The following is a 19,041-nucleotide window of genomic DNA, read 5'->3' on the forward strand; positions in this document are numbered from 1 at the left end:
TCTTCCCTGCAGGTTTCTCCAGGTGTGTCCAGCCTGTGTCGAGGATGAGAGGTTGCTCGTGGGTATTGTTGCATTTTTGAATGCCTACTTCAAACAGATGCACACTGAGTCTGAATCTGACCCAGAGGATAAGGACCTGCGTTGGATACTGGAGCTGCTTCTCAACCAGGTACAAATAATTCACACTTTCTGGTTGTGCAGGAAAGTAAAACCTCACAACAATAGTTCTGTATTTCTTTTTTATCTTTTGGCTTAAAGGGAAAGTTGTCTTTTAAACACACATTGGTGTAAGTTACAGTATGGTGTTGTGGTATAGATAATAATCTTATAATGTGTACCACTGTACCATAGCTTGCCTTTGATGTGAGTGCTCGTGCTTGCGAAGTATGTGTGTGTGTGTATCTCTGTTAGCTAGTAATCTGGTTAGACTCTCTCCTCTCCAACACAGAGGGTTATATACCTGGAATCAAAGCTTGAATAAATCACACGCCGTCAGACAAGCCAAACATATTACTCTCTCATAACGACAGGAAAATAGTATCACAGTGTACCACCTCAGACCCGCGGCACAGATTATTTCCTGAGCTCTTAAAACAAAGTTGGATTCATATTTTCGCCCGAGGAGAAGAATCACCACCACACTGTTTTAGTGGGGAGAGCTACTTTTAGGATTTAATCAGTCTCACCTTGGCTTTCTCATTAATGTGTGTGTAAACAATAAGCCCTCCCCTGGCAGCTAAAGCAGACTCAGATTGAATGCCTAGTAGGGGTGAGCAGCTCTGCACTGCTCAGACTTTTCTGTAATTACTGAGCTGTTTCAGGAACATCTGTCACTCTCTACACATATTTAACTATTTACTGCATGTGCGCTTCAAGAAATTCTGCATGTTTGGTGCTCGTAGATCTGAATTTTTCAGGAAAAGATGGGTGGTGCTACAAAGAAGGTGTTTGCTCGAGTACGTTTTCCCTTATTTGTTCTTTTTTTTTTTTTTTAAATTTAGAAAGTTTGGCAGATGAAGTTTGTTTTACTGTTAAAGGGACAGTTCCCTCTGAAATCAAAATACGTATTTTTCCAAATGTTGATGTCAATTCTTCCACTCATCCATCATTCAGGAGGCCGCATCCCTTCTTAATTTGCTGCTTGGTGTGGAGACCCAGACCTCAACTCAGAGCCAGGGGGAGCCAGAGGAGCTGAAGAACCACGTCAGCCAGAGACTACAGAGAGAACTCACCAGCTTCTTTAACATCTTACTCCTCCGACTCGCACACACCACCGACAGGTAGGACGATATCACCAGTGACACACTGGGAAGTCACAAAACGGGCACAATACAGTCCTTAAATATTTATATATTTGTAGTATATTAGTTGTAACATTTAATTTACAAATATGGTTTAATTTCTTACACTTAAATACTAAAATGTGAAGGAATGTCTTTTTATTTGCTCAACAGACACACACTAAAGTACTAAATTCTGTATTAACAAGTAGAGCTCAGGGCCAAAGAGACACAGCTGACCTTCCAAGTGTTTTCCTGCTTTATATGCCACAATATTTTCTACATTTCTACGTAAAAGAAATGAAAGAGCTATGATTATTCCTCTCTTAGTGTATGGAAAAGGTGAATGCACTCTCGTGTTATGTTATTCAGCCTTCCTGTGGGGTTAGAAAATTGATTAATATCATCAGGAGGAAAGAAGATAGTGAAGTGTTCTTCCACTGTAGGGGAAGTGCTTATTTCAGTTCATTTGTGATGGAAATCCGGCTAGCTTAGTCATTTAGAACATGAAAATGAATGCCAAACACATAAAAAGCCAGAGGCTTATGAAAAAGAATTGGAATGCTAATTGTCAGCGTTATCTTGTCTTTCTTCCTCTTTTCTCTGCCTCTTGTCTCCCCTCCTGACTGTGGGGTTTGCTCGTGTCTCGCTCTCTCTCACTCTGCCCTTCCCTGTCTGTGCAGGCTATGTTTGGCATTAGCGGGCCCCTTCAAGAGCCAGCTGGCAGTCCGTTTGCTTCAGAGCCTGCGGGTGTCTGACGCCCCGCGTTTCTATGGCCTTCCCAGCCTGGAGAGGACACTGCAGGGCATGGTCAGCCTGACTGCCCAGCCTGGCTGGAGCTCCCACTGCTCTGACCTGGAGCCCATCTTGCTCTGCTCCAAGTATCTCAGTGGGCTATTAGAGGTGTGTGTGTGTGAGTGTGTGTGTGTTTGACGTGTCTTCATAGTATGTGTGCATATGTTCACGTGTTGCACAGGCATATGCAAACCTCCCACCCTCTCATCAGAGCTGAGACTGCCTACAGAAATGAATAAAAGGAAAAGCATAGTACTTTCTGAGGAATTAATTAAAATTAAGCAAAATGTGGTTACGGGACATGACTTGCAATAGGTAAAAAATCTCATTGATTAGATATGCCACACTGTGAAGATGCTGATGAGATTAATCAACCTTGCCTTTTCCATCTGTTCGGTTGTTCAACAGTCCATAAAACAATAGCATAACATGATGTAGACCAGCTTGTGCAGCAGTCCTCAGCGCAGAGGTGTCCAGACTTTTATTTTTGATTGGGAATAAAGACCTCGGTGGAATAGACCATCCTGTTTACACAATACATATCCTTGTTCATTTGGATTGTTTTAATGGGTGTGAATTAAGATTGCATAAAGATTGAAGGTTAATATCCTTTTCAGTCAAGATCTCTGGTGGCTGCCTTCATCTCAATGATAGCAATCAGATACCTGACCATTTCACCCCTGTCTGCTCAACCCTCTGACCCACCTCTCACCTGATACTCCCGGCACTGTCGGGCCCTAAAGCTCAGCAGGCCTTGGGCTTCTCTGTCTTCGTCTGCTCTTCAGAGCCATCCTGATGGCACATCAAAGCAAAATAATTAGTCTCAGCTGTATTTAGCTTTCCTTTGGATGCAGCGGGTTGCATGACAAGCATACAGTAATCGCTTCCTCAGAAACAAGTGCTCTTTGTTAGGTCTCCTTTCCCAGATTCCGAGAAACAGGGAGCGACGTGCAATAACGCCACTGACTGTACCAAACCCAAATAATGCGCAGTTCTGTATGTAAGCTACGTCTTTGCAAGATTAGAATCCCCTCATGATCTGTGTCCTCTCCACAGGTGATCTCCTCGTTTTATGTAGAGTGGGGAGGAAACTCCATGTCTTTCATGGGGAAAGGTGTGACCAAGAATGCTGTCATCTGCTTGCTTCACCTGTCCCATGAGATGATGGTTGAGAACAAGGACAAGGCAAGTGTCAATAATAGTCACGCTTCACCTGCAGGACACTGATTATCAAATTACGTTTCTCTTTCCCATCACTTAAGTTGAATCACACAGTAACATAGGAATGTTTTTTATGATGTTTGCGAGGCGATTTTAGTGACTTTGCTCCCCTCCCCATGTGCAAATGTTCAACCAAAACAAGTTCACCTCTGACACTACTTTGCAAGAGCACTGTCGCTGCATCCTGGGCCAAGTGTCGCTCAAGATGACTGTGATCGGATTAAAGAAACAAAAACAAGCAGGAGCATTTTTCCCCTATAGCAGAAAGATAATTGGTGTTTCCAGTAGGGATAGACCGATATGGATTTTTTAGGGCCGATGCCGATACCGATTTTTTTCCATCACCCTTAGCTGATGACCGATTATGGACTGCCGATTTTCTTGAGCCGATATTTGGGGCCGATACTGCTTTTGCTCCCTCAATTTACATCAAAAAAATGACACAATGATAACAAATATTACAGGTCTCAAGTTTAAAATAAGAAACATTTATTGAACAGTAAAAAATACTAAAACAAGATGGAAAGTTGAGGTAGAACAGGTAGAATATTATTATTATTATACATTCAAATAAAAAAAAGAGTTCAGTGCTCTTAAATCTTCCAGTAATGTCTTTATAAAATAAACAAATATTTAAGCTGAAGCATAAATAAAACAACAACTACTGTACACAGTAGGATTCGCTGCATGTGCGCTGTAGGGTCTTCCGGCAACACAGAGCTGCCCGTGGATGCCTGTCTGTAAATCATGCCAGGGAAAAATAAATCCGCAAACCCACGCGCGTATCGGCTGATGCCGATACAAGTAAAAAACTCAAATATCGGCCCAATATATCGGCCGGCCGATGTATCGGTCTATCCTTAATTTCCAGACCTTTCTCCAGCCAGACAACAGACTACACAGTACTAAAACATTTTGTAACGTAACTGGAACAATGTTTTCCTCTCTATTTTGCCTGCGTCAGGACTTCATATCCCAGTGGTCTTTGGGGAACGAGGCAGCTGCTGAGGAGGCGAGTGCCTCTCAGCTCGGTTTGGCCTGGCTCATCCCACTGTGGGTCGACCGTGATCAAGAGGTACGAACAGTTTCTCCGCAAGTCATGATTGCACTTTAATATGTGTAAACTATATACAGTATGTGCCACTCCAGTTTTTAATATTCATCTGTTCACTATTCATTCTTCAGCTCAACTTCATAAACTCTTTCTGTCAGAAAAATGAAGTTTCATGATGCTTGACTTTTGGGACAAATGAAACCCATAAGAGTTGCACAAGAACTCGCAGACAAAAAGAAGCACATGACAGCTAGTCATACCAAATTCTTTGTCTGTCTCCGAAAATAAGTTCTCACACAAGTCAGTCTAAGAGGCTCCCTTGACAAGGTAGATTCTGTCTTTGCCATCATCAATTTAAATGCCAGTCTAGTGTTATGAATAACCAGCACGGCCAAATTCACATTTCTCCTAACATGAACACCATTTACGTTTTTGGAGATTCATTACTGTTATTCTGTGGAGGTTTGTACACCCTCTTTCTTTCCCTATGCCTCTTTCTTTCCTCACACATCCATTCAAATCTGTGTCTCCCCCCTCTCATGTCAGGTGAGGTTTGCCAGTTTGGGTTTAGGCGCAGCTCTGTCCTCGGTGCCCAGCGGGTGCCAGGCTCTGTGTGCCAGCTGTCAGAACATCAGCGGAGGTCTGTGGGGCACGTTGCTCAACATCCTCCTGGATCAGCAGGAGAGCAGCATGGTCCGCAGAGAGGTACGACGTTAGAGCTGCGACTCTGCTCTACTGCCTGTGCAACCCAGAAATGTTTTCTCCCTGTTGCTACACGGAGGAAATAAATAACTTCCTCTGAGGAGTCCCGGGCCAAAATATAGAACAGCAGAGTGTGTAATTATTTACAGACATGATTGACACAAACCTACTGTTGTTGCTGTGTGCCATAATTTCAACACCTATCAGAACTAATAAGAGAAAAGCAAAATTCACTGTATTTTATCTATGGTCAGAAAATGTGATTGGACCTTTATGTATTACCGGCCAAACACAGGCAGATGGCACTGTTGCTGATGCAGTCTAACTTGACCCAGTGTGTGCACGTCCCTCTCTTTTTTTTGTGTGTGTCCAGGCTGCGTTTATCCTTCATAATTTGCTGGTGATGCCCATGCCTGCCAACGCAGAGGAGGCCAAGGACTCCCACTGGCAGGTCAGCAGCTCTGCCAACCAGTTAAAAAGCTTTTATAAACCGTGAACTGTTTTTTTCCTCTCCCTTCTCTTTCACTTTCTCTCTGTTTCTGTCCCCTCTCTGTTCCTCCCTCCCCCCTTGTTGAGCCCTGCAGGGTTCAGACCAGGGGTGTTACTAGGATTGAAGCTCTGCTGGAGTGCAGGCCTCCAGCATTCACATCCATAATAACAAAGTTCTGCCAAAACATTAACAACATCTTAATCTGGCCTGTTATTACATGAGAAGGAAGCTGTATGTCAGAGGAGAAAAAAGATGAATATTTATTCTTATCTTTTAAAAGCGAGGCTTGTTGTTTACTCAGTGTGATTTAGTTATAATCACCAGAAAGAAGTTTATCAAGACGTCAAGTGTTTATCCGATGGACTTCACTTGGTGGGTGTATTGCTGAGGACCCAAAGACGTCAAGTGTCGAATGCGAGCTCTTGAGATGAGCGGGACATATTTATACGTGGTGCATTACTACTCCCGGACACTACACTACACGCTGGGAAGTGTGATGAGAGGGGACCCGTATTAACTGTTACATTTCCGCGTAGCATGCAGGATACAGCTCACTTTCCGTCGCTCTTACAGTACATTCAAAAACAGATGAGGAAGAAGAGACAAATTCAAATATTTAAAGCATCAGCGATGTAACTTTGGAAATGAGTGTTTTTGTTCCCAGAAATTGCCAGACTTTGACTTCATCAAGCCCATAAAATGTTCGTCTTAGCTCTTATAACCCAGCTCATTCTGAACAGGTATGTTTTGAATAGGCATTACGCAAGTCTTCAAAATTTAAAAACTTAAAGACTTGGCAGTGTTCATGCAGGGGCTTTTAGAAAATCACTGTCACATCTGAAGTCACCAAAGTACATTTCAGTTTTAAATTGAATGGTGAAAATATAGGTCTGGTGACAAAGGCTCAAACAAAGTTAAGCCCAGCTGGATTTCAACCTCTCTGTATTTAGTTCTTTGCCTCACCTCTGTTCCTTTCACCCTGATCTCATCAGTAACATGTCACTGAAAGTCATATAATAGTTTGAGGTGCCCTCATTTCTTTCTCTGCGTCTTCCAGCACCCGTGTGTCCACGATGAGGTGTCCGGTGTGTCTTTGGTGGGTCTCCCAGCGCTCCAGGCTCTGCTTTACCACTGTCAGTACTTCCAACACGTGGCTCTCTCTGCCTCCAAATGTTACCAAGGCAGGTACACTTTCCACCTGCAGCCTCGTCTTTCTGCTACCAGTGGGCCCAGTCCTCAGGAAAGCAGTTCACTGGGTAGGTTTTATTTTCAGGGTCATCATTTATCAATTGTTTTTTCTAGTAAAGGCTGATAGGTCATTATGTGTGTATGTTTGTCTAGATTCTGAGAATTCTCTGTGGTTTTGGAGATGCGACCCACCACCGCCCACTGTCGACTCCAGCAGACCTTCCAGCTCCCTCTCAACGTCTAGCACCATGGTCAGCAATGCCCTCGTGCCTTCAAACGTGCACTTACACTAACATTAAAGAAATACTTCACCTTCCAGTAACCATTTATATATAAATTACTCACCCTGGGTGACATTGAATTCATGAGTAAAATGTGTTTTTGGATTCTTCGTTCACCGTAGAGGCATGCGAGAAAACCAGAGAAAATTCCTGATGAATTGAAGTCATAGGGGTCCACGTTTAACAGCCACAAACCTGTATTAAAACATCCATTTGCAAACTCTTACACAACTCGTCCAAGTCTCATTTATCCAGTTGTATGCTCAGTACTTCTCAAACAGACAGCCCTTTATGACAAGGAACTGACTATAAAGTAAAACTTCTCTGTGCTCTCTTCAAAGCCAGACTCCATTAAGAAAAGTGGTAATTTTACCTGGCTGAACACGGGAGCTGCTGGTCTCCCAGTGCCTTGATGATTGTATGTTTGTGTTATTGTGGGACTTTGGTGAATCTGAACAAACAGCAAAGTCACACAATAACACAAACAACTAATTGATAGAGGCAGCAGTAGACCAACAGCTCTCATCTTCAGCACGGTAAAATTACTGTTTTTGTCAATGGAGTCTGGTTTTGAAGAGAGCATGGATACGTTTTACTTTAAGTTCAGTTAGCTGTTGGAAACTGTCTGTTTTGGAAATACTGAGCATACGGCTGGACAAATGAGACTCGGATTATACTGCAAGAGTTGTGTAAGAGTTTTTAAACAAACATTTACATGGTCATTTGCAGGATAAAGTCCTCACATCTTCTTCATGTTGTCCATTACAGGTGAGAGGTTCAGGGCCACATACCCCTAAGAGTCCCTCCCTGCTGAACATCACGGACGATACCCCTGCCAGCAGACTGACGGCTCAAGGTACAGCAGAGAGGAACAGAGAGCGTGTCTGTGTGCACACGTGCATTCACGGTAACAGAAAAACATCACGGTTCTTCACACCATGTAATCCTCCTCATTATTTTCCTTCAGAAGCAGTGAACCTCATTGTGGTCAGTGATGAATACAAACAAAAACCCCACATTTGTGTATTTATATTTCTGTCTTATAAATAGAATTAAAAAGTAGAACACTGCTTTGATTATGTGGTCACAGTATCTCCAGTCACAGACACAGTGTGTGAACTCTACTGGGAGGACGCGTCTCTATTAGCTGTCTGTTGCTGCGTCCCACAGGCCAGAGTGACACGGACACCAGCGACTCGGTGACCTCCCAAGACTCCCGACAGGGCGAGCCCTCTGCCGCGGAGCCCGTCGTCATGGTAACTCCCGACCTCATGACGGCCCACTGTGGCCTGCTGACTAACCTGCTGGCCATCCTGCCAGACTTCACCCTCGCTGCCATCCGACACAACCAGCTCCTCCAGGCGCTGGCCAGGTAAGAGGCCACATGCTCGGACCGCACGAACACACACTCCCCTCCAATGTGGTAATCATGAATACATCAAAATGGTGTTGTTGTGATCCCAGCATGAGTTTTGCAGTTATTAAAAAAATAAAAAAAAATAATAAAAATAGAATAAAATAAACACTTTCAGCTCTGGTAACATATTTTTGTCATTTTTCATAATGATCAAAGATGATATAAATAAATATGTGTGTATTTTATCCAGTAGAGACTTAATGTTAAGTCTAGCCCTAATACCCTCCAGCTAGTTCCTTACAAACACACACATCTTCCATCATCTTTCTCTTCCTCCTCAGTCTGGTGGATATTGGGCCCATTGAGAAATGTCTGACTGAGCTGAAGACACCCAACGTCCTACCAGGAGAGAGAGAAGACATCAAGATCCAGGTGAGGAACACTGTGATAGACAGTTCTGAAGAGTTTTTCGACTTTTTTGTTATGACTTACCAGAAAGAAACGTGGGTTGGTACAGTACACTGTTTCAGTGCAGCGCTAGGTTGTCTGAGGGCACCTGCAGATTTTGGTGTGGGTGCAATACTCAACAAGCTTCGACTCAAAGCATGCCGTTGTTATTGCAGCTTGGAAAATTAGCTTTTAAAATAGAATAACTACGTGCATTATCATATTTTCTCCAAGCTTAGCTGCTCAATAAATGTGTGCAGTGTGTTTGCATGCACGTGTGGTTAATTGGTTAAAACGTCTTCCTGTGTGTGTGTGCATGTCTCTAGTTTGTCACCCTGCTTCGGTTCCTGTCCAGCTTTTGCAAACTGCTGCAGTCATGCGTCATGGTGAGCCAGGAGCTGATTGGGCAGATGGACTTCCTGAAACAGCTGTTGAGTGCTCTGGTGGCAGTGCTCATGTTGGACATCAGAGAATTAGGTCAGCATCTCATGCTCAATCCAAATTGAAGTCTTGATTTCCGAATGTAGTTGTCCAAACACTTCTCAAAATGTTTTCCATGATCCACTGTGTGTATGTCACCATTATGGATCTAAAAAAACAAATGCAACTCCTATTCATACATATATCCACCTCTCCCTGCAGTATGTTCTACAGTGTGATCCGTGTGTGGCTTTGTGGCTGTCCCGTGTCATTAAATCTGTGACTCACTCTTTCCCTCTTCAGATGCAGGTACCCGGGACGCGGTTTGTGTGTGCTGGGCAGACGTGTTTATGCTCCTGGCTACTCTGGTGAGAAGGGACAGCTCAGCAGCGTACCCATCTGTCTCTGCTGCGCTGGGGAGATGCTGGCGGACATTTGCAGGTATACAGATTCTCCGCTCTGTGTGTGTGTGTGTGTTACACTGAGTGAGTGAAGGAGACAAAATTAATTATTCTGGTTTAGGTTCCAGAATTCAGTTATAATCATCTATTGTGGATCGTTTCTCACAAATTATAATAACAGATTGTTGTCATTTTTGGAAACACTTTTCATTTAATTTGAGCAGCCCACTGTGGTTTAAGACTCAAGATCTTGATACATGATGAAATCAGGCTGTAAAATAATTTTTCTCCTCAAATCACAAAGACTGATAATCATCATTAGGGTAATTATGCTGATTGCAGTAACTCACTAAATAAGCAGGATTATCATTTTAGATATAATTGTGCAGCTTTCTTTCTGGTACCCAAAAAAAGGAGAGAAATTCTATCATATTAACACATTCGTTGCATCATTACTGTGAGTATTAACTTCCCTGAGCAGATGCTGGGATGAGATAATTGCATCCTGTCCTTATAGTACCTCTCCTCCTCCTACTCATCTTCCTTTGTGATTAATGGCGCAGCAGGGGAATGTGATGAGTCCAGTAAAAGATGAACGCTGAGCCTTTGTGCTTGTATTTATGTCTTTGTGTACTTGTTTATGGTGTCTGGGTGTCTGCATACACATTCAGATGATTAGTGTGTTCTCCATCACTGCGTACTGCCTCAGTCATGGACAAATATCTGTCAGGGGATTTAAACAATGGGTTTGCCATTTTGTCTCTCGCCGTGATTCAGTATGTTTTGCTGTGTCATTCATTAAAAGGCCAGCTCACTCTTTTTATTTCCCCCCGCAGGAACATTATCAGTGTGTGTGGACGAGAAGTTCGCAGACCCTCGTCTCCACACAGTGGCTCTGCAGTTCCTCAGTACAGTTTTCACAGAGGAGGCAAAGTGTCTGGATGCAGAGGTCACAACCTCCAGCTCTAAACATGCTGCTGCTTTGTCTGACATTGTGAACGGTCCCTCAGCCGGCCAGCTGTGTGAGCTGTTGCTGCAGGTACGTGGAGGTGATGGGGGCTCGTTGTCTGTCTAGACTCTGGTGCACAGTGGGAATTAGAATCGACTGAACTTGATTACTTTTTATATACTGTAATGTATGTGCTCACGGCTCAAAAAGTTTGAATGGAGCGATCACTGTGTCCCTCTTTGACTGTCGATGGCAGAGTTTTGATAAGAGGACCCTTCAGGACCCTTTGAGGAAGCTGACAGCCAGAGCTCTGATGACACTACTAGCCTGCAGTCCCACAGCTCAAAGCCACGCAGCCAAAGGTAATTCCCCAAACCTCAGGCTAGAGCAGGGCTGCCACCTGTTAGTTACTGTTTTGAAAATTTAAAATGGGTCACTAGCTTTTTGTCTGCTGGTCCCCATAAGACACATGTGGCTTCATCACTCTGTATGTATTTTGTAAAACAACTACTGTTACTTCAATAACAGTGATCATGGATCTCATTTATAAAACAATGCGTAGGATCCATACTAGAAATATACGTATGGGCAAAGGCCAAACATTTGCCCAAAAAAATAGAGATGCACTGATACAGCTTTTTCAGTTTCTACTGATCCCAATGCTGTGGCTTTGAATATCAGCCGATACCCGAGACTGATCCGATACCATGGTCGACCTAAAAAAGCTATATACCTTTACATGTAGAACAGAAAAGACTAGAGGCATCAGGCATTGATGACTACACAGTTCTTTCCTAAGATAAAATGAAACAAGATGAAACAGATTAATCCAATGATGAACTATTTATTTTTACCAAAAATAACAGCAGTCTAAATAGTGTGAAATATCTCCACACAGCAGATTCTCTTCTTCTCTCAATGACGTAGCTCGCGTTGCAATAGATTTAAAGGGAAAGGATCGCCTCAGGTATAGGTTGCATTTTCCGATACCCGATTCATCTATTTTGATGATATCGGGGCCAATATTTGATCCAGATATCGTATTGGTGCATCCCTAAAAAATATCCAACAGTTTCTACAATCAGGCTTCTACCTCACCATCTGCGTCGTTGGTAAGCATGGGTCAAAGCTTCTCCCATCAAGTCTGTTTTTATAGATCACAACTTCGGTGGGAAGTAGCGTACGCCTCTTTATGTATTGCCCTTGCTCTCACTATGTTCTACAGATGTTGGTCCACAGGATAAGAATGGATCTAGCCAAAAAAGTTTTTAAACGTCTAGTGCGTAGGATTTAGGGTAGGGGTGTCAAACAGAACTGGCCCACCAAAAGGTCCAATCCGGCCCAGTGGATGACTGAACACACCTAATATTGATGCACTTGTGAAGGCTAAGAGGTGCCAGGTTTCAGGAGCAAGATAAACAGTTAGTAGCCTTCATGTAATTTGCAGCTTCAGAGGCTTCTCCACCCTGACCAGAATACAGCTCTCTGAAAAAACAATAAATACTTATTGTGGTCATATTCAGAGATGGTGAACATTGTAGTCAATCAGCAGCGTTCGTAGCTTCCCCTTTAGTTTAGTGTGTTGAAGCCAGAATTTCTACACACGGGTGGAAATATATGTAAAAATGCACATGTAGGGGACTGACTAACTTGGACATGTTGTTAAAATTGCACTTATTTTTCTCAAGACATCTGGTTGTAAATGGATATGTTCAGAATGTACTTATGCTTCTTTACAACAAAAGACAGGGGAACATTTTGTAGGTGGTGATATTTGTAAGTTATTATACAATGGTTTTACTGGTCTGGCTCAGTTGAGAAGGTCTTTATGTGGCCCATGAACTAAAATAAGTTGGCAGAATTGGTACATAGTATTCATAACTATGTTTTCATTAGTTTATAATCACCTGAAAATGATAATCATTGTTTTTGTTGCCTTAGAATGAGCCGTTTATGTCTACATACAGAGCGGGTCATCTCCAATGGAGTCCGCCATTTTGTTCCTACAGTAGCCCAGAATTGATAAACCAAACACTGGCTCTAGATAGGGCCATTCGCATTCTTGCGTCTACCAATGTCCTACACGCTTAGCACATAGGAGCAGTGCCAGTGGGGTGCAATCTGCAACCTCACCACTAGATGCCACTAAATCCTACACACTGGACCTGTGAGTCGATTTTAAAGGATTAAAAAAAGAGTACTCATAGTCATCGTGATTGCTTCTAAATTAAAATTTTTGCACATCGTAATTGCAAATTAACTGAATATTGTGTTCACTCATTTGTAGTGTGTGTAAGCTGTAATTGTCTGTTTGTATTTATTGTTGTAACCCTGGTTATGCTGCCATCTTGGCCAAGGCACTCTTGAAGAGGAGATTTTGATTTCAATTAGACTTTTTTTTTAGACATCATTGAGAGCTATATTTTGTCAGTTATGGTCGATGTGATATTATAACTCTGGATTTAATGTGATGTTAACAATATGCTCCACTCTGAACTCTATTTGTTTTTTCCCCAGCTGGTCTAATTGACAGCTGTGTGGAGCAAATGAAGCAGACTCACTCCCAGCTCCACCTGGAGTCCGTCCGGCCCGGCAAAGCCTCCCACCGCAAAAAGGTGAGCAGAGACCAGCTGGAAATTTCCAGTCATGGTGTTTCTGTGCTGTCTGTGTTTTTTTCCACTGGATATAAAAACAGTCTGAATCCAACACGAATGAGTTTTATGGATAAATATTATGAATATCTCTGGTAGTTCTCAGCAGTCAGTCCCCGTGCTGTTATGGGGCAGTGTTTTCAACGTGAACATCTAAACATATCTTTGTTTTGTTTTTCTATATTATCAGGAAGAAGGCCATTTAAAGGAAGTCAAGCTGACGGTGGATATCCTGCGGAGTGCTCTTTACCGCAACGATGAATGCAAAGTGAGCCTCTGTGTCTGCTTTTTAATTCCCCGCTGCTAATTGGTTTTTAATGGAACCTCAGAGTACCAATGCTGTGCCTGTAAATGAGATTCACCTAAATGTGCATGGCCCTGCTAACATCCCGGCAAGTTTAGCTTCTTAAACCCTGTAATGGCATTACTTATGGAGCATATTAGCTGGTTTTTCATTTTCTAAGTGGCCTTTCAGTCACTGGTGGTTACCTTGGACTAAATAGCCAGGGAGGCTCTGCTGCAGTGTTTACCCCACCATTATTCTCCTCTCCACGTGTTCCTCCTGCACACTAACCACAACATTGAAGCATTTTATGTTGATTACTGCCATCTGTGTTTGTGCTGTTGTATAAATCAGGGTTTCTCTAATGTATGTTGTGTGCATCTGTAATCATGCACATGCCTGTATGTGGGCTTTTATAAATGCAAGTGCATGTGTGTGTGTAATCCATTTGTATTTCTGTGTGTAGGTTGTAGCCACGGATGCTCGCCTCACACTGGCACTCTATGCTCTTTGGCCTTGGTTCTTATTGGACGACCACACTATGGAGGCGGTTCTGGAGCTCCTGTGTGTCTATACAGCCAACTGCACCACAGGTCTGTTTGCGTGTGTGTGTGTTTTGTCTGTCTGCATGTCTTATGTGTTTGTGTAGGCACTGTGCCTGGCCCGTGCCTGCCCATCGCCTCTGTCTGTGGTTAGCAATCTGACTGAGTCACACACACTTCACACTAAGAGTCCCATTGTCCTCTCCAGTGACCGCTGAACAACATTGTGTCTCACTGTATAAGACCAGCGCCTGCTCGCCTGCCAGTCACAATGGGCACAGTGTCAGGATCCGGGGATCAGGCTGCATGGTTGTCTCACTGTATGTATGGCAGCGGGTTTCAGACCAGTTGGAGATGATGTGGGGAAGCACAGAGTGTCTCTGTGTTGCCTGCGATATTGGTATTCCATCATGCAAATGTAAGGGCTGTGTATGTGGAAATCAGAAAGGCGTGTAGAAAAAGGCTTTTTGAGCAGAGGAAAGGCAAGATTCATGGGGAGGAAACAGTGAGGAAATTTTACTTTGATAAACGGCTCGTGGTTCCTTTGATCTGTTTGTGTGTGTGTGTGTGATGTAGTTGTGCAATGGAAATCAGTTTCATCAGTGGAGGAAAGGAAGTTTCATGTGCAGCGCTTATGAACGTTTCTGTGTGTGTGTGTGTCTGTGTCTTTGTTTGATTGGCACCGGTTCCTCAGTGGGTGCATGTGCTCTGATCTAAACTCACTCGCTTTAGACCCCTCATAAGCTCAAGCTGTGAAGCACCACAAATCAGTGAAGTCAGGCACAGTATTTCCCTAAAGGTTAACTGAACAGCAGGTTGTGTTCAGGCTGCATGCAGCCAGGCTTAGTATTACACCATCCACCCTCAGGCTACCAGTTCTTCTCCTGAGACTGCCACATTTCTACTGAATGTTTCATCTCCAGTCTACCTCCTTCATCCAAGGCTTTGTTTGCACTGCTAGTTCAAGTCAGATTGTTGTTTTCATCTGTGCCACACATATTTTCACAGATATTTTTGTAGCAGCCCCAAAACTCCCACAGACAGAAACTAAAAAAAAAACAACTCTTCTATGGAATGATCATAAAAAAATGGAGATTTGTAGCAGCGGTGGGAACGCCTTTGACTCACATCAGTGGAGTAGATCCATTATAAAGAAGACCTCCCTCGTCAATTCTATGATAGACCAGCTTTCTTGACAGGTATCGAGATAACCTCGGGCTAACATCAGCATACGCTTGTTGCTGTATGTTTTCATTGCAGAATTTGCATAACCAACAAGCTGTCATGTCCTTCATTAAGCAACATCAATCAGTGTCACACGATGCCTTGTCAGTGCTCTCTGTCTTAAGCTTGTTAATTTCTGTATGTGATCTACAGCTGCAGCAATTAGCCGTGTCAGTTATACTGATGCGAATGTTGTGCGGAAAGACAGATATTTTTATTTGCTTCACTTATTTGTGTGATATATATTTGTGTTTATATTTCTGAATGGCCTAAATTGTAAATAAATTGTGGCCATAGCCTCAGGCTAAATTATTTCCTTTCCTCCCAGAGTAGGGGCATGCTTTTTTATCATCAGTCAGAGTGCTTTCATGGTGAATGAAGATTAAAAGTCAGTTTAAAGATATAAAACATTCATGGCTAAATCCATCTAATTCTTCATGTGACACTTAATTGCTTCAGAATTCTATTCCAAACGCTGTTTTACGATGACGTAGTGTCTGTTGGCTGCGACTGCTCTCTCTGAGCATCTGTATTGTTCCCACTAAGGTGAAGTTAATTCTCTGTGTACAAGAGTTCCACTCATCTTCATCATTTTTGTCATTTGCTTAGACAGCTTTTACAGCAAACAAGCTGTGCATGCAGCCATGCAGAGATGTTTTGGTATGGTGAGCAGACAGCCGTGCAGCCTGACAGGTCAGTCTTTATTTTAGCTAGCTGGCTGCAAGATAAACAGTAAGAAGCAGCCAGTGCCAAGAAGAAGAGGGAGAGAGCATTTTGCTGAGTGTTACAGTGTTTGTATCAGATTTTTCTGGGTCATAAAAGTGGCTTAATGCAATATTGTGTTTGCACATTTTTCACTAAGAAGCATTTGCCCCCATATAAACATTTAAATGTTAAATTATAAGGTTGGAAGTCATGTTTGCTACAACACAATCCACCGCACTGGATGTGACTGCTGCCCTCAGTCGAGGAGGATTGAATAGTTGTTTTTTATGTCAGCACAGCCATGTCAATCAGCAGCACTCCTCACAGGCTGCCTCGGGGACAGAGGGCATGCTCGTGGCCTTCATGCATTGATTGCTGCTCTTACCATTAAAGACACAGAGTGCCCATTAGAAAATGGTAAATTATTCCTTTAAAATGACCTCCAGCCTTGATCTGCTGCGCTTTTAACCACTGTAAATAATCTGCTCCTGCCTACACACGCTTTACAGTGCATGGCATGACCTGTATATGAGAGAAGTGACGCCCACAGTATTCACAATCTTTATCTTAAATTTTGATCTCATTAAAAAAAGATTAATCACAGAAGTACTTGTGGTTGTTTTCTTCTTTCAGCGTGCAGTTGTATTTGTGGCGGTGGCCCCGCTGTCACACCAGGATCTAAAGCCACCCCTGGTAGCTCTCTGATGCACTCTGTCATGAAGCTGGCCTCGGGGGTTGCCCCAGATAACAGCCTTGTTCAGAAGCTAGCCTTCTGTCTGTTGGCTAACCTCGCCATGTCCCGTGACTGCAGAGGCCTCCTACAAAAGGTACAGTTTCTGATAACAAAGTCAAAAACTTGATTTGTTTTGTAAGAGTGAGAATCAAAGAATGAAGAGCACCAGTTTTCCCTAAATGGAGCATAACTCATTGATGAGTTCAACAGTTATCTTTAGTTCATTGTAACTTGCTGTGAAAAACAAATTTGAATAACTTTAATTTTAACGTGATATGCAGTGTTACAGAATTTAAAAAAACAGCTTGGCGCTTGCTATAAATAAACATGCGCTTCTCTCACACTTAGCCTGTCTAAAATCTCGCCCTCACACTTCCATGATGCTGGCTGGGGAAATATGTTATAAACTAGGGAGCAGCTCTTAATGATCTGCTCACATGACGTTAAAACTCCGCTTGCTTTTCAGAATAATTTCCTACAAGCCTTCCTGTCAGTGCCAATACCCAAGGCGGGTGGTGTTAAGGCCACGTCCGCAGGCTGTGGAGGTGTCGGGAGCCTACTGGGCCTGTGGCTGAGGCTGCTGGTTAGCCTGTCATCCACGGAGGACGGCCAGCAGAGTATCCTTAGGGTGACCGGAGTCCTGGAGCTGCTGGCAGACCTGGCACCGCATCGGCGCCACGCACTCCTCACCCTTCACAACCTCTGCTTCTGCCCTGCCAACAAGCCACACATCATTGCCAACGGTATGAAAGGAAAGCAGGGAATGAATATATTTATCTCACGCAGGGTTATCAAAGTGTAAACTGCAAAGTACAAAAAGCAGATTTGTTTGTTTTTGGATAAATCAACCATTCATCCATCCACAATTTAAGTCATTAAGTGTGGTAAAACTCTGAAGATGAATCTCGCCTTTCATTTTGCTTCTGTGAGAACGACAGACCACAGTGGGAGTTAAGATGCAGCAAGTGTGAGGCCGTGTTTCTGCTAGACCAGACAAATTGTCTTTCATTTTCTTGGTAGGCAGTCTTATCATATACAAAATGTTACTTTTATCATCTGATTATTCTGATTGCTCAACCTAAAAGATCATAGCATTTGATATTAAATGAATAGTTAAGCATTTATTTAAATTTAGGAGAGTAGGAGGAAGTCAGAGAAGACTATAAGATGAACGTATCCCCCCCACTTGCAGTGCAAGCTGTAGGTGGGAGCTGCAGGACCAGGTGGGTGGAACCTGTTGTGTAACATGATTTTTGTTTCCTGTGGAAAGATCGCATTTCCTGCCTGTGTGTGCGTACAGTATGATCTCAATCAATCCATCATCTTACAGGAAATGACTTATATGACCACACTGCCATTGTTAGATTTCCATGTGAATAAGTAAAAATGCAACACTAGTGAAGCTGTGCGGCATCAGGAAATGACCCAGATAATATCAGTGTGGTGACTCGTGTTTAGTTCATCAGCTATTTGCTCCTTAAAATATCAGTATGTTGTTTTCCAGGTCAACAGATCTCTGTATGCTCAGATCTGTGTTTTGTTAGCTAGAGTCCTTTTAAGGTGCTGTTCTTGTCATTTTGAATTTTTAAAAAAAATCCCCAGCAGATTAATGGTCATGACTATCTGCACACCTTTCTTCCAGACAAAGCCATGAAGGTGCTGCTGTGCTGCTTGAACAGTAAAGTGATGGAAACCCGCTCTATGGGAGCGTCTTCACTTTGGGCGTTGCTCCATAACAATCAGAGGGTACACACATTTTACATTTATTTTACTTGTTAGTATTAGAGTTTATTGGTGATATGTCAAATTAAATCCTGAGGTCGCTTCACTCTGTCTAGTCTTCATTGTCCTCTCACATATAGAAGAAATGACCAGCCTTTTCTTTTTAATCTCCTGATTACAAACCGAAAAAAAGAACTCTCTCGGTTTCAGCCTCATCAACTCATCCTAATCTGTCTCTCTAATTTCCCCTCAAAGGCTAAGACCACTTTGAAGTGTCCCTCTGTTCGATTGAGAATCGAGGAGGCACGCACCATCTCTAAGAAGGGTATGCATTTATTCACTTTGATGAAGATGTATCAGTACCTGCTGTGATGCTGTGATGCTGAATGTGGACACAAGGTTTCACATGTCCTGTTGTTTACGACTTTTTTCTTTCGACCACAGATGCAGAGAACAAGCAGGATCCTGTGAATGCCTATCTGTTGAAGTGCCTTGAAAACCTCTCCCAGCTGCTAAATAACTGATTGTATTTATATTGTTTTGTATCATGTTCTATCAAATATTAATAATTTTGATATTAAAGTGTCGAGTGGCAG

General features: G+C 42.8%; 1 protein-coding gene across 2 annotated transcripts in view; it reads left to right on the forward strand.

Moving 5' to 3' along the window:
• rttn (rotatin) overlaps positions 1–19,041 on the forward strand; it is a 38,833-nt gene extending 19,792 nt beyond the window's left edge. The window contains exons 26-49 of one of the 2 annotated variants that reach the window (XM_033639436.2): positions 13–169; positions 1,114–1,280; positions 1,964–2,183; positions 3,132–3,260; positions 4,261–4,371; positions 4,897–5,055; positions 5,426–5,503; positions 6,600–6,798; positions 6,884–6,981; positions 7,780–7,918; positions 8,182–8,383; positions 8,710–8,800; positions 9,142–9,292; positions 9,539–9,676; positions 10,473–10,675; positions 10,842–10,947; positions 13,103–13,200; positions 13,427–13,504; positions 13,986–14,112; positions 16,624–16,817; positions 17,190–17,466; positions 18,366–18,469; positions 18,701–18,770; positions 18,890–19,041. In XM_033639436.2, coding sequence (XP_033495327.2) covers positions 13–169; positions 1,114–1,280; positions 1,964–2,183; positions 3,132–3,260; positions 4,261–4,371; positions 4,897–5,055; positions 5,426–5,503; positions 6,600–6,798; positions 6,884–6,981; positions 7,780–7,918; positions 8,182–8,383; positions 8,710–8,800; positions 9,142–9,292; positions 9,539–9,676; positions 10,473–10,675; positions 10,842–10,947; positions 13,103–13,200; positions 13,427–13,504; positions 13,986–14,112; positions 16,624–16,817; positions 17,190–17,466; positions 18,366–18,469; positions 18,701–18,770; positions 18,890–18,969 — 3,376 coding nt within the window. In that variant the 3' untranslated portion in view covers positions 18,970–19,041. The remainder of the gene's footprint in view (positions 1–12; positions 170–1,113; positions 1,281–1,963; positions 2,184–3,131; positions 3,261–4,260; positions 4,372–4,896; positions 5,056–5,425; positions 5,504–6,599; positions 6,799–6,883; positions 6,982–7,779; positions 7,919–8,181; positions 8,384–8,709; positions 8,801–9,141; positions 9,293–9,538; positions 9,677–10,472; positions 10,676–10,841; positions 10,948–13,102; positions 13,201–13,426; positions 13,505–13,985; positions 14,113–16,623; positions 16,818–17,189; positions 17,467–18,365; positions 18,470–18,700; positions 18,771–18,889) is intronic. The other variant, XM_033639438.2, reaches the window with a different exon arrangement.

The sequence above is a fragment of the Epinephelus lanceolatus genome, chromosome 20 (genome assembly GCF_041903045.1).
Source record: "Epinephelus lanceolatus isolate andai-2023 chromosome 20, ASM4190304v1, whole genome shotgun sequence".
Taxonomy (NCBI): Eukaryota; Metazoa; Chordata; class Actinopteri; order Perciformes; family Serranidae; genus Epinephelus; species Epinephelus lanceolatus.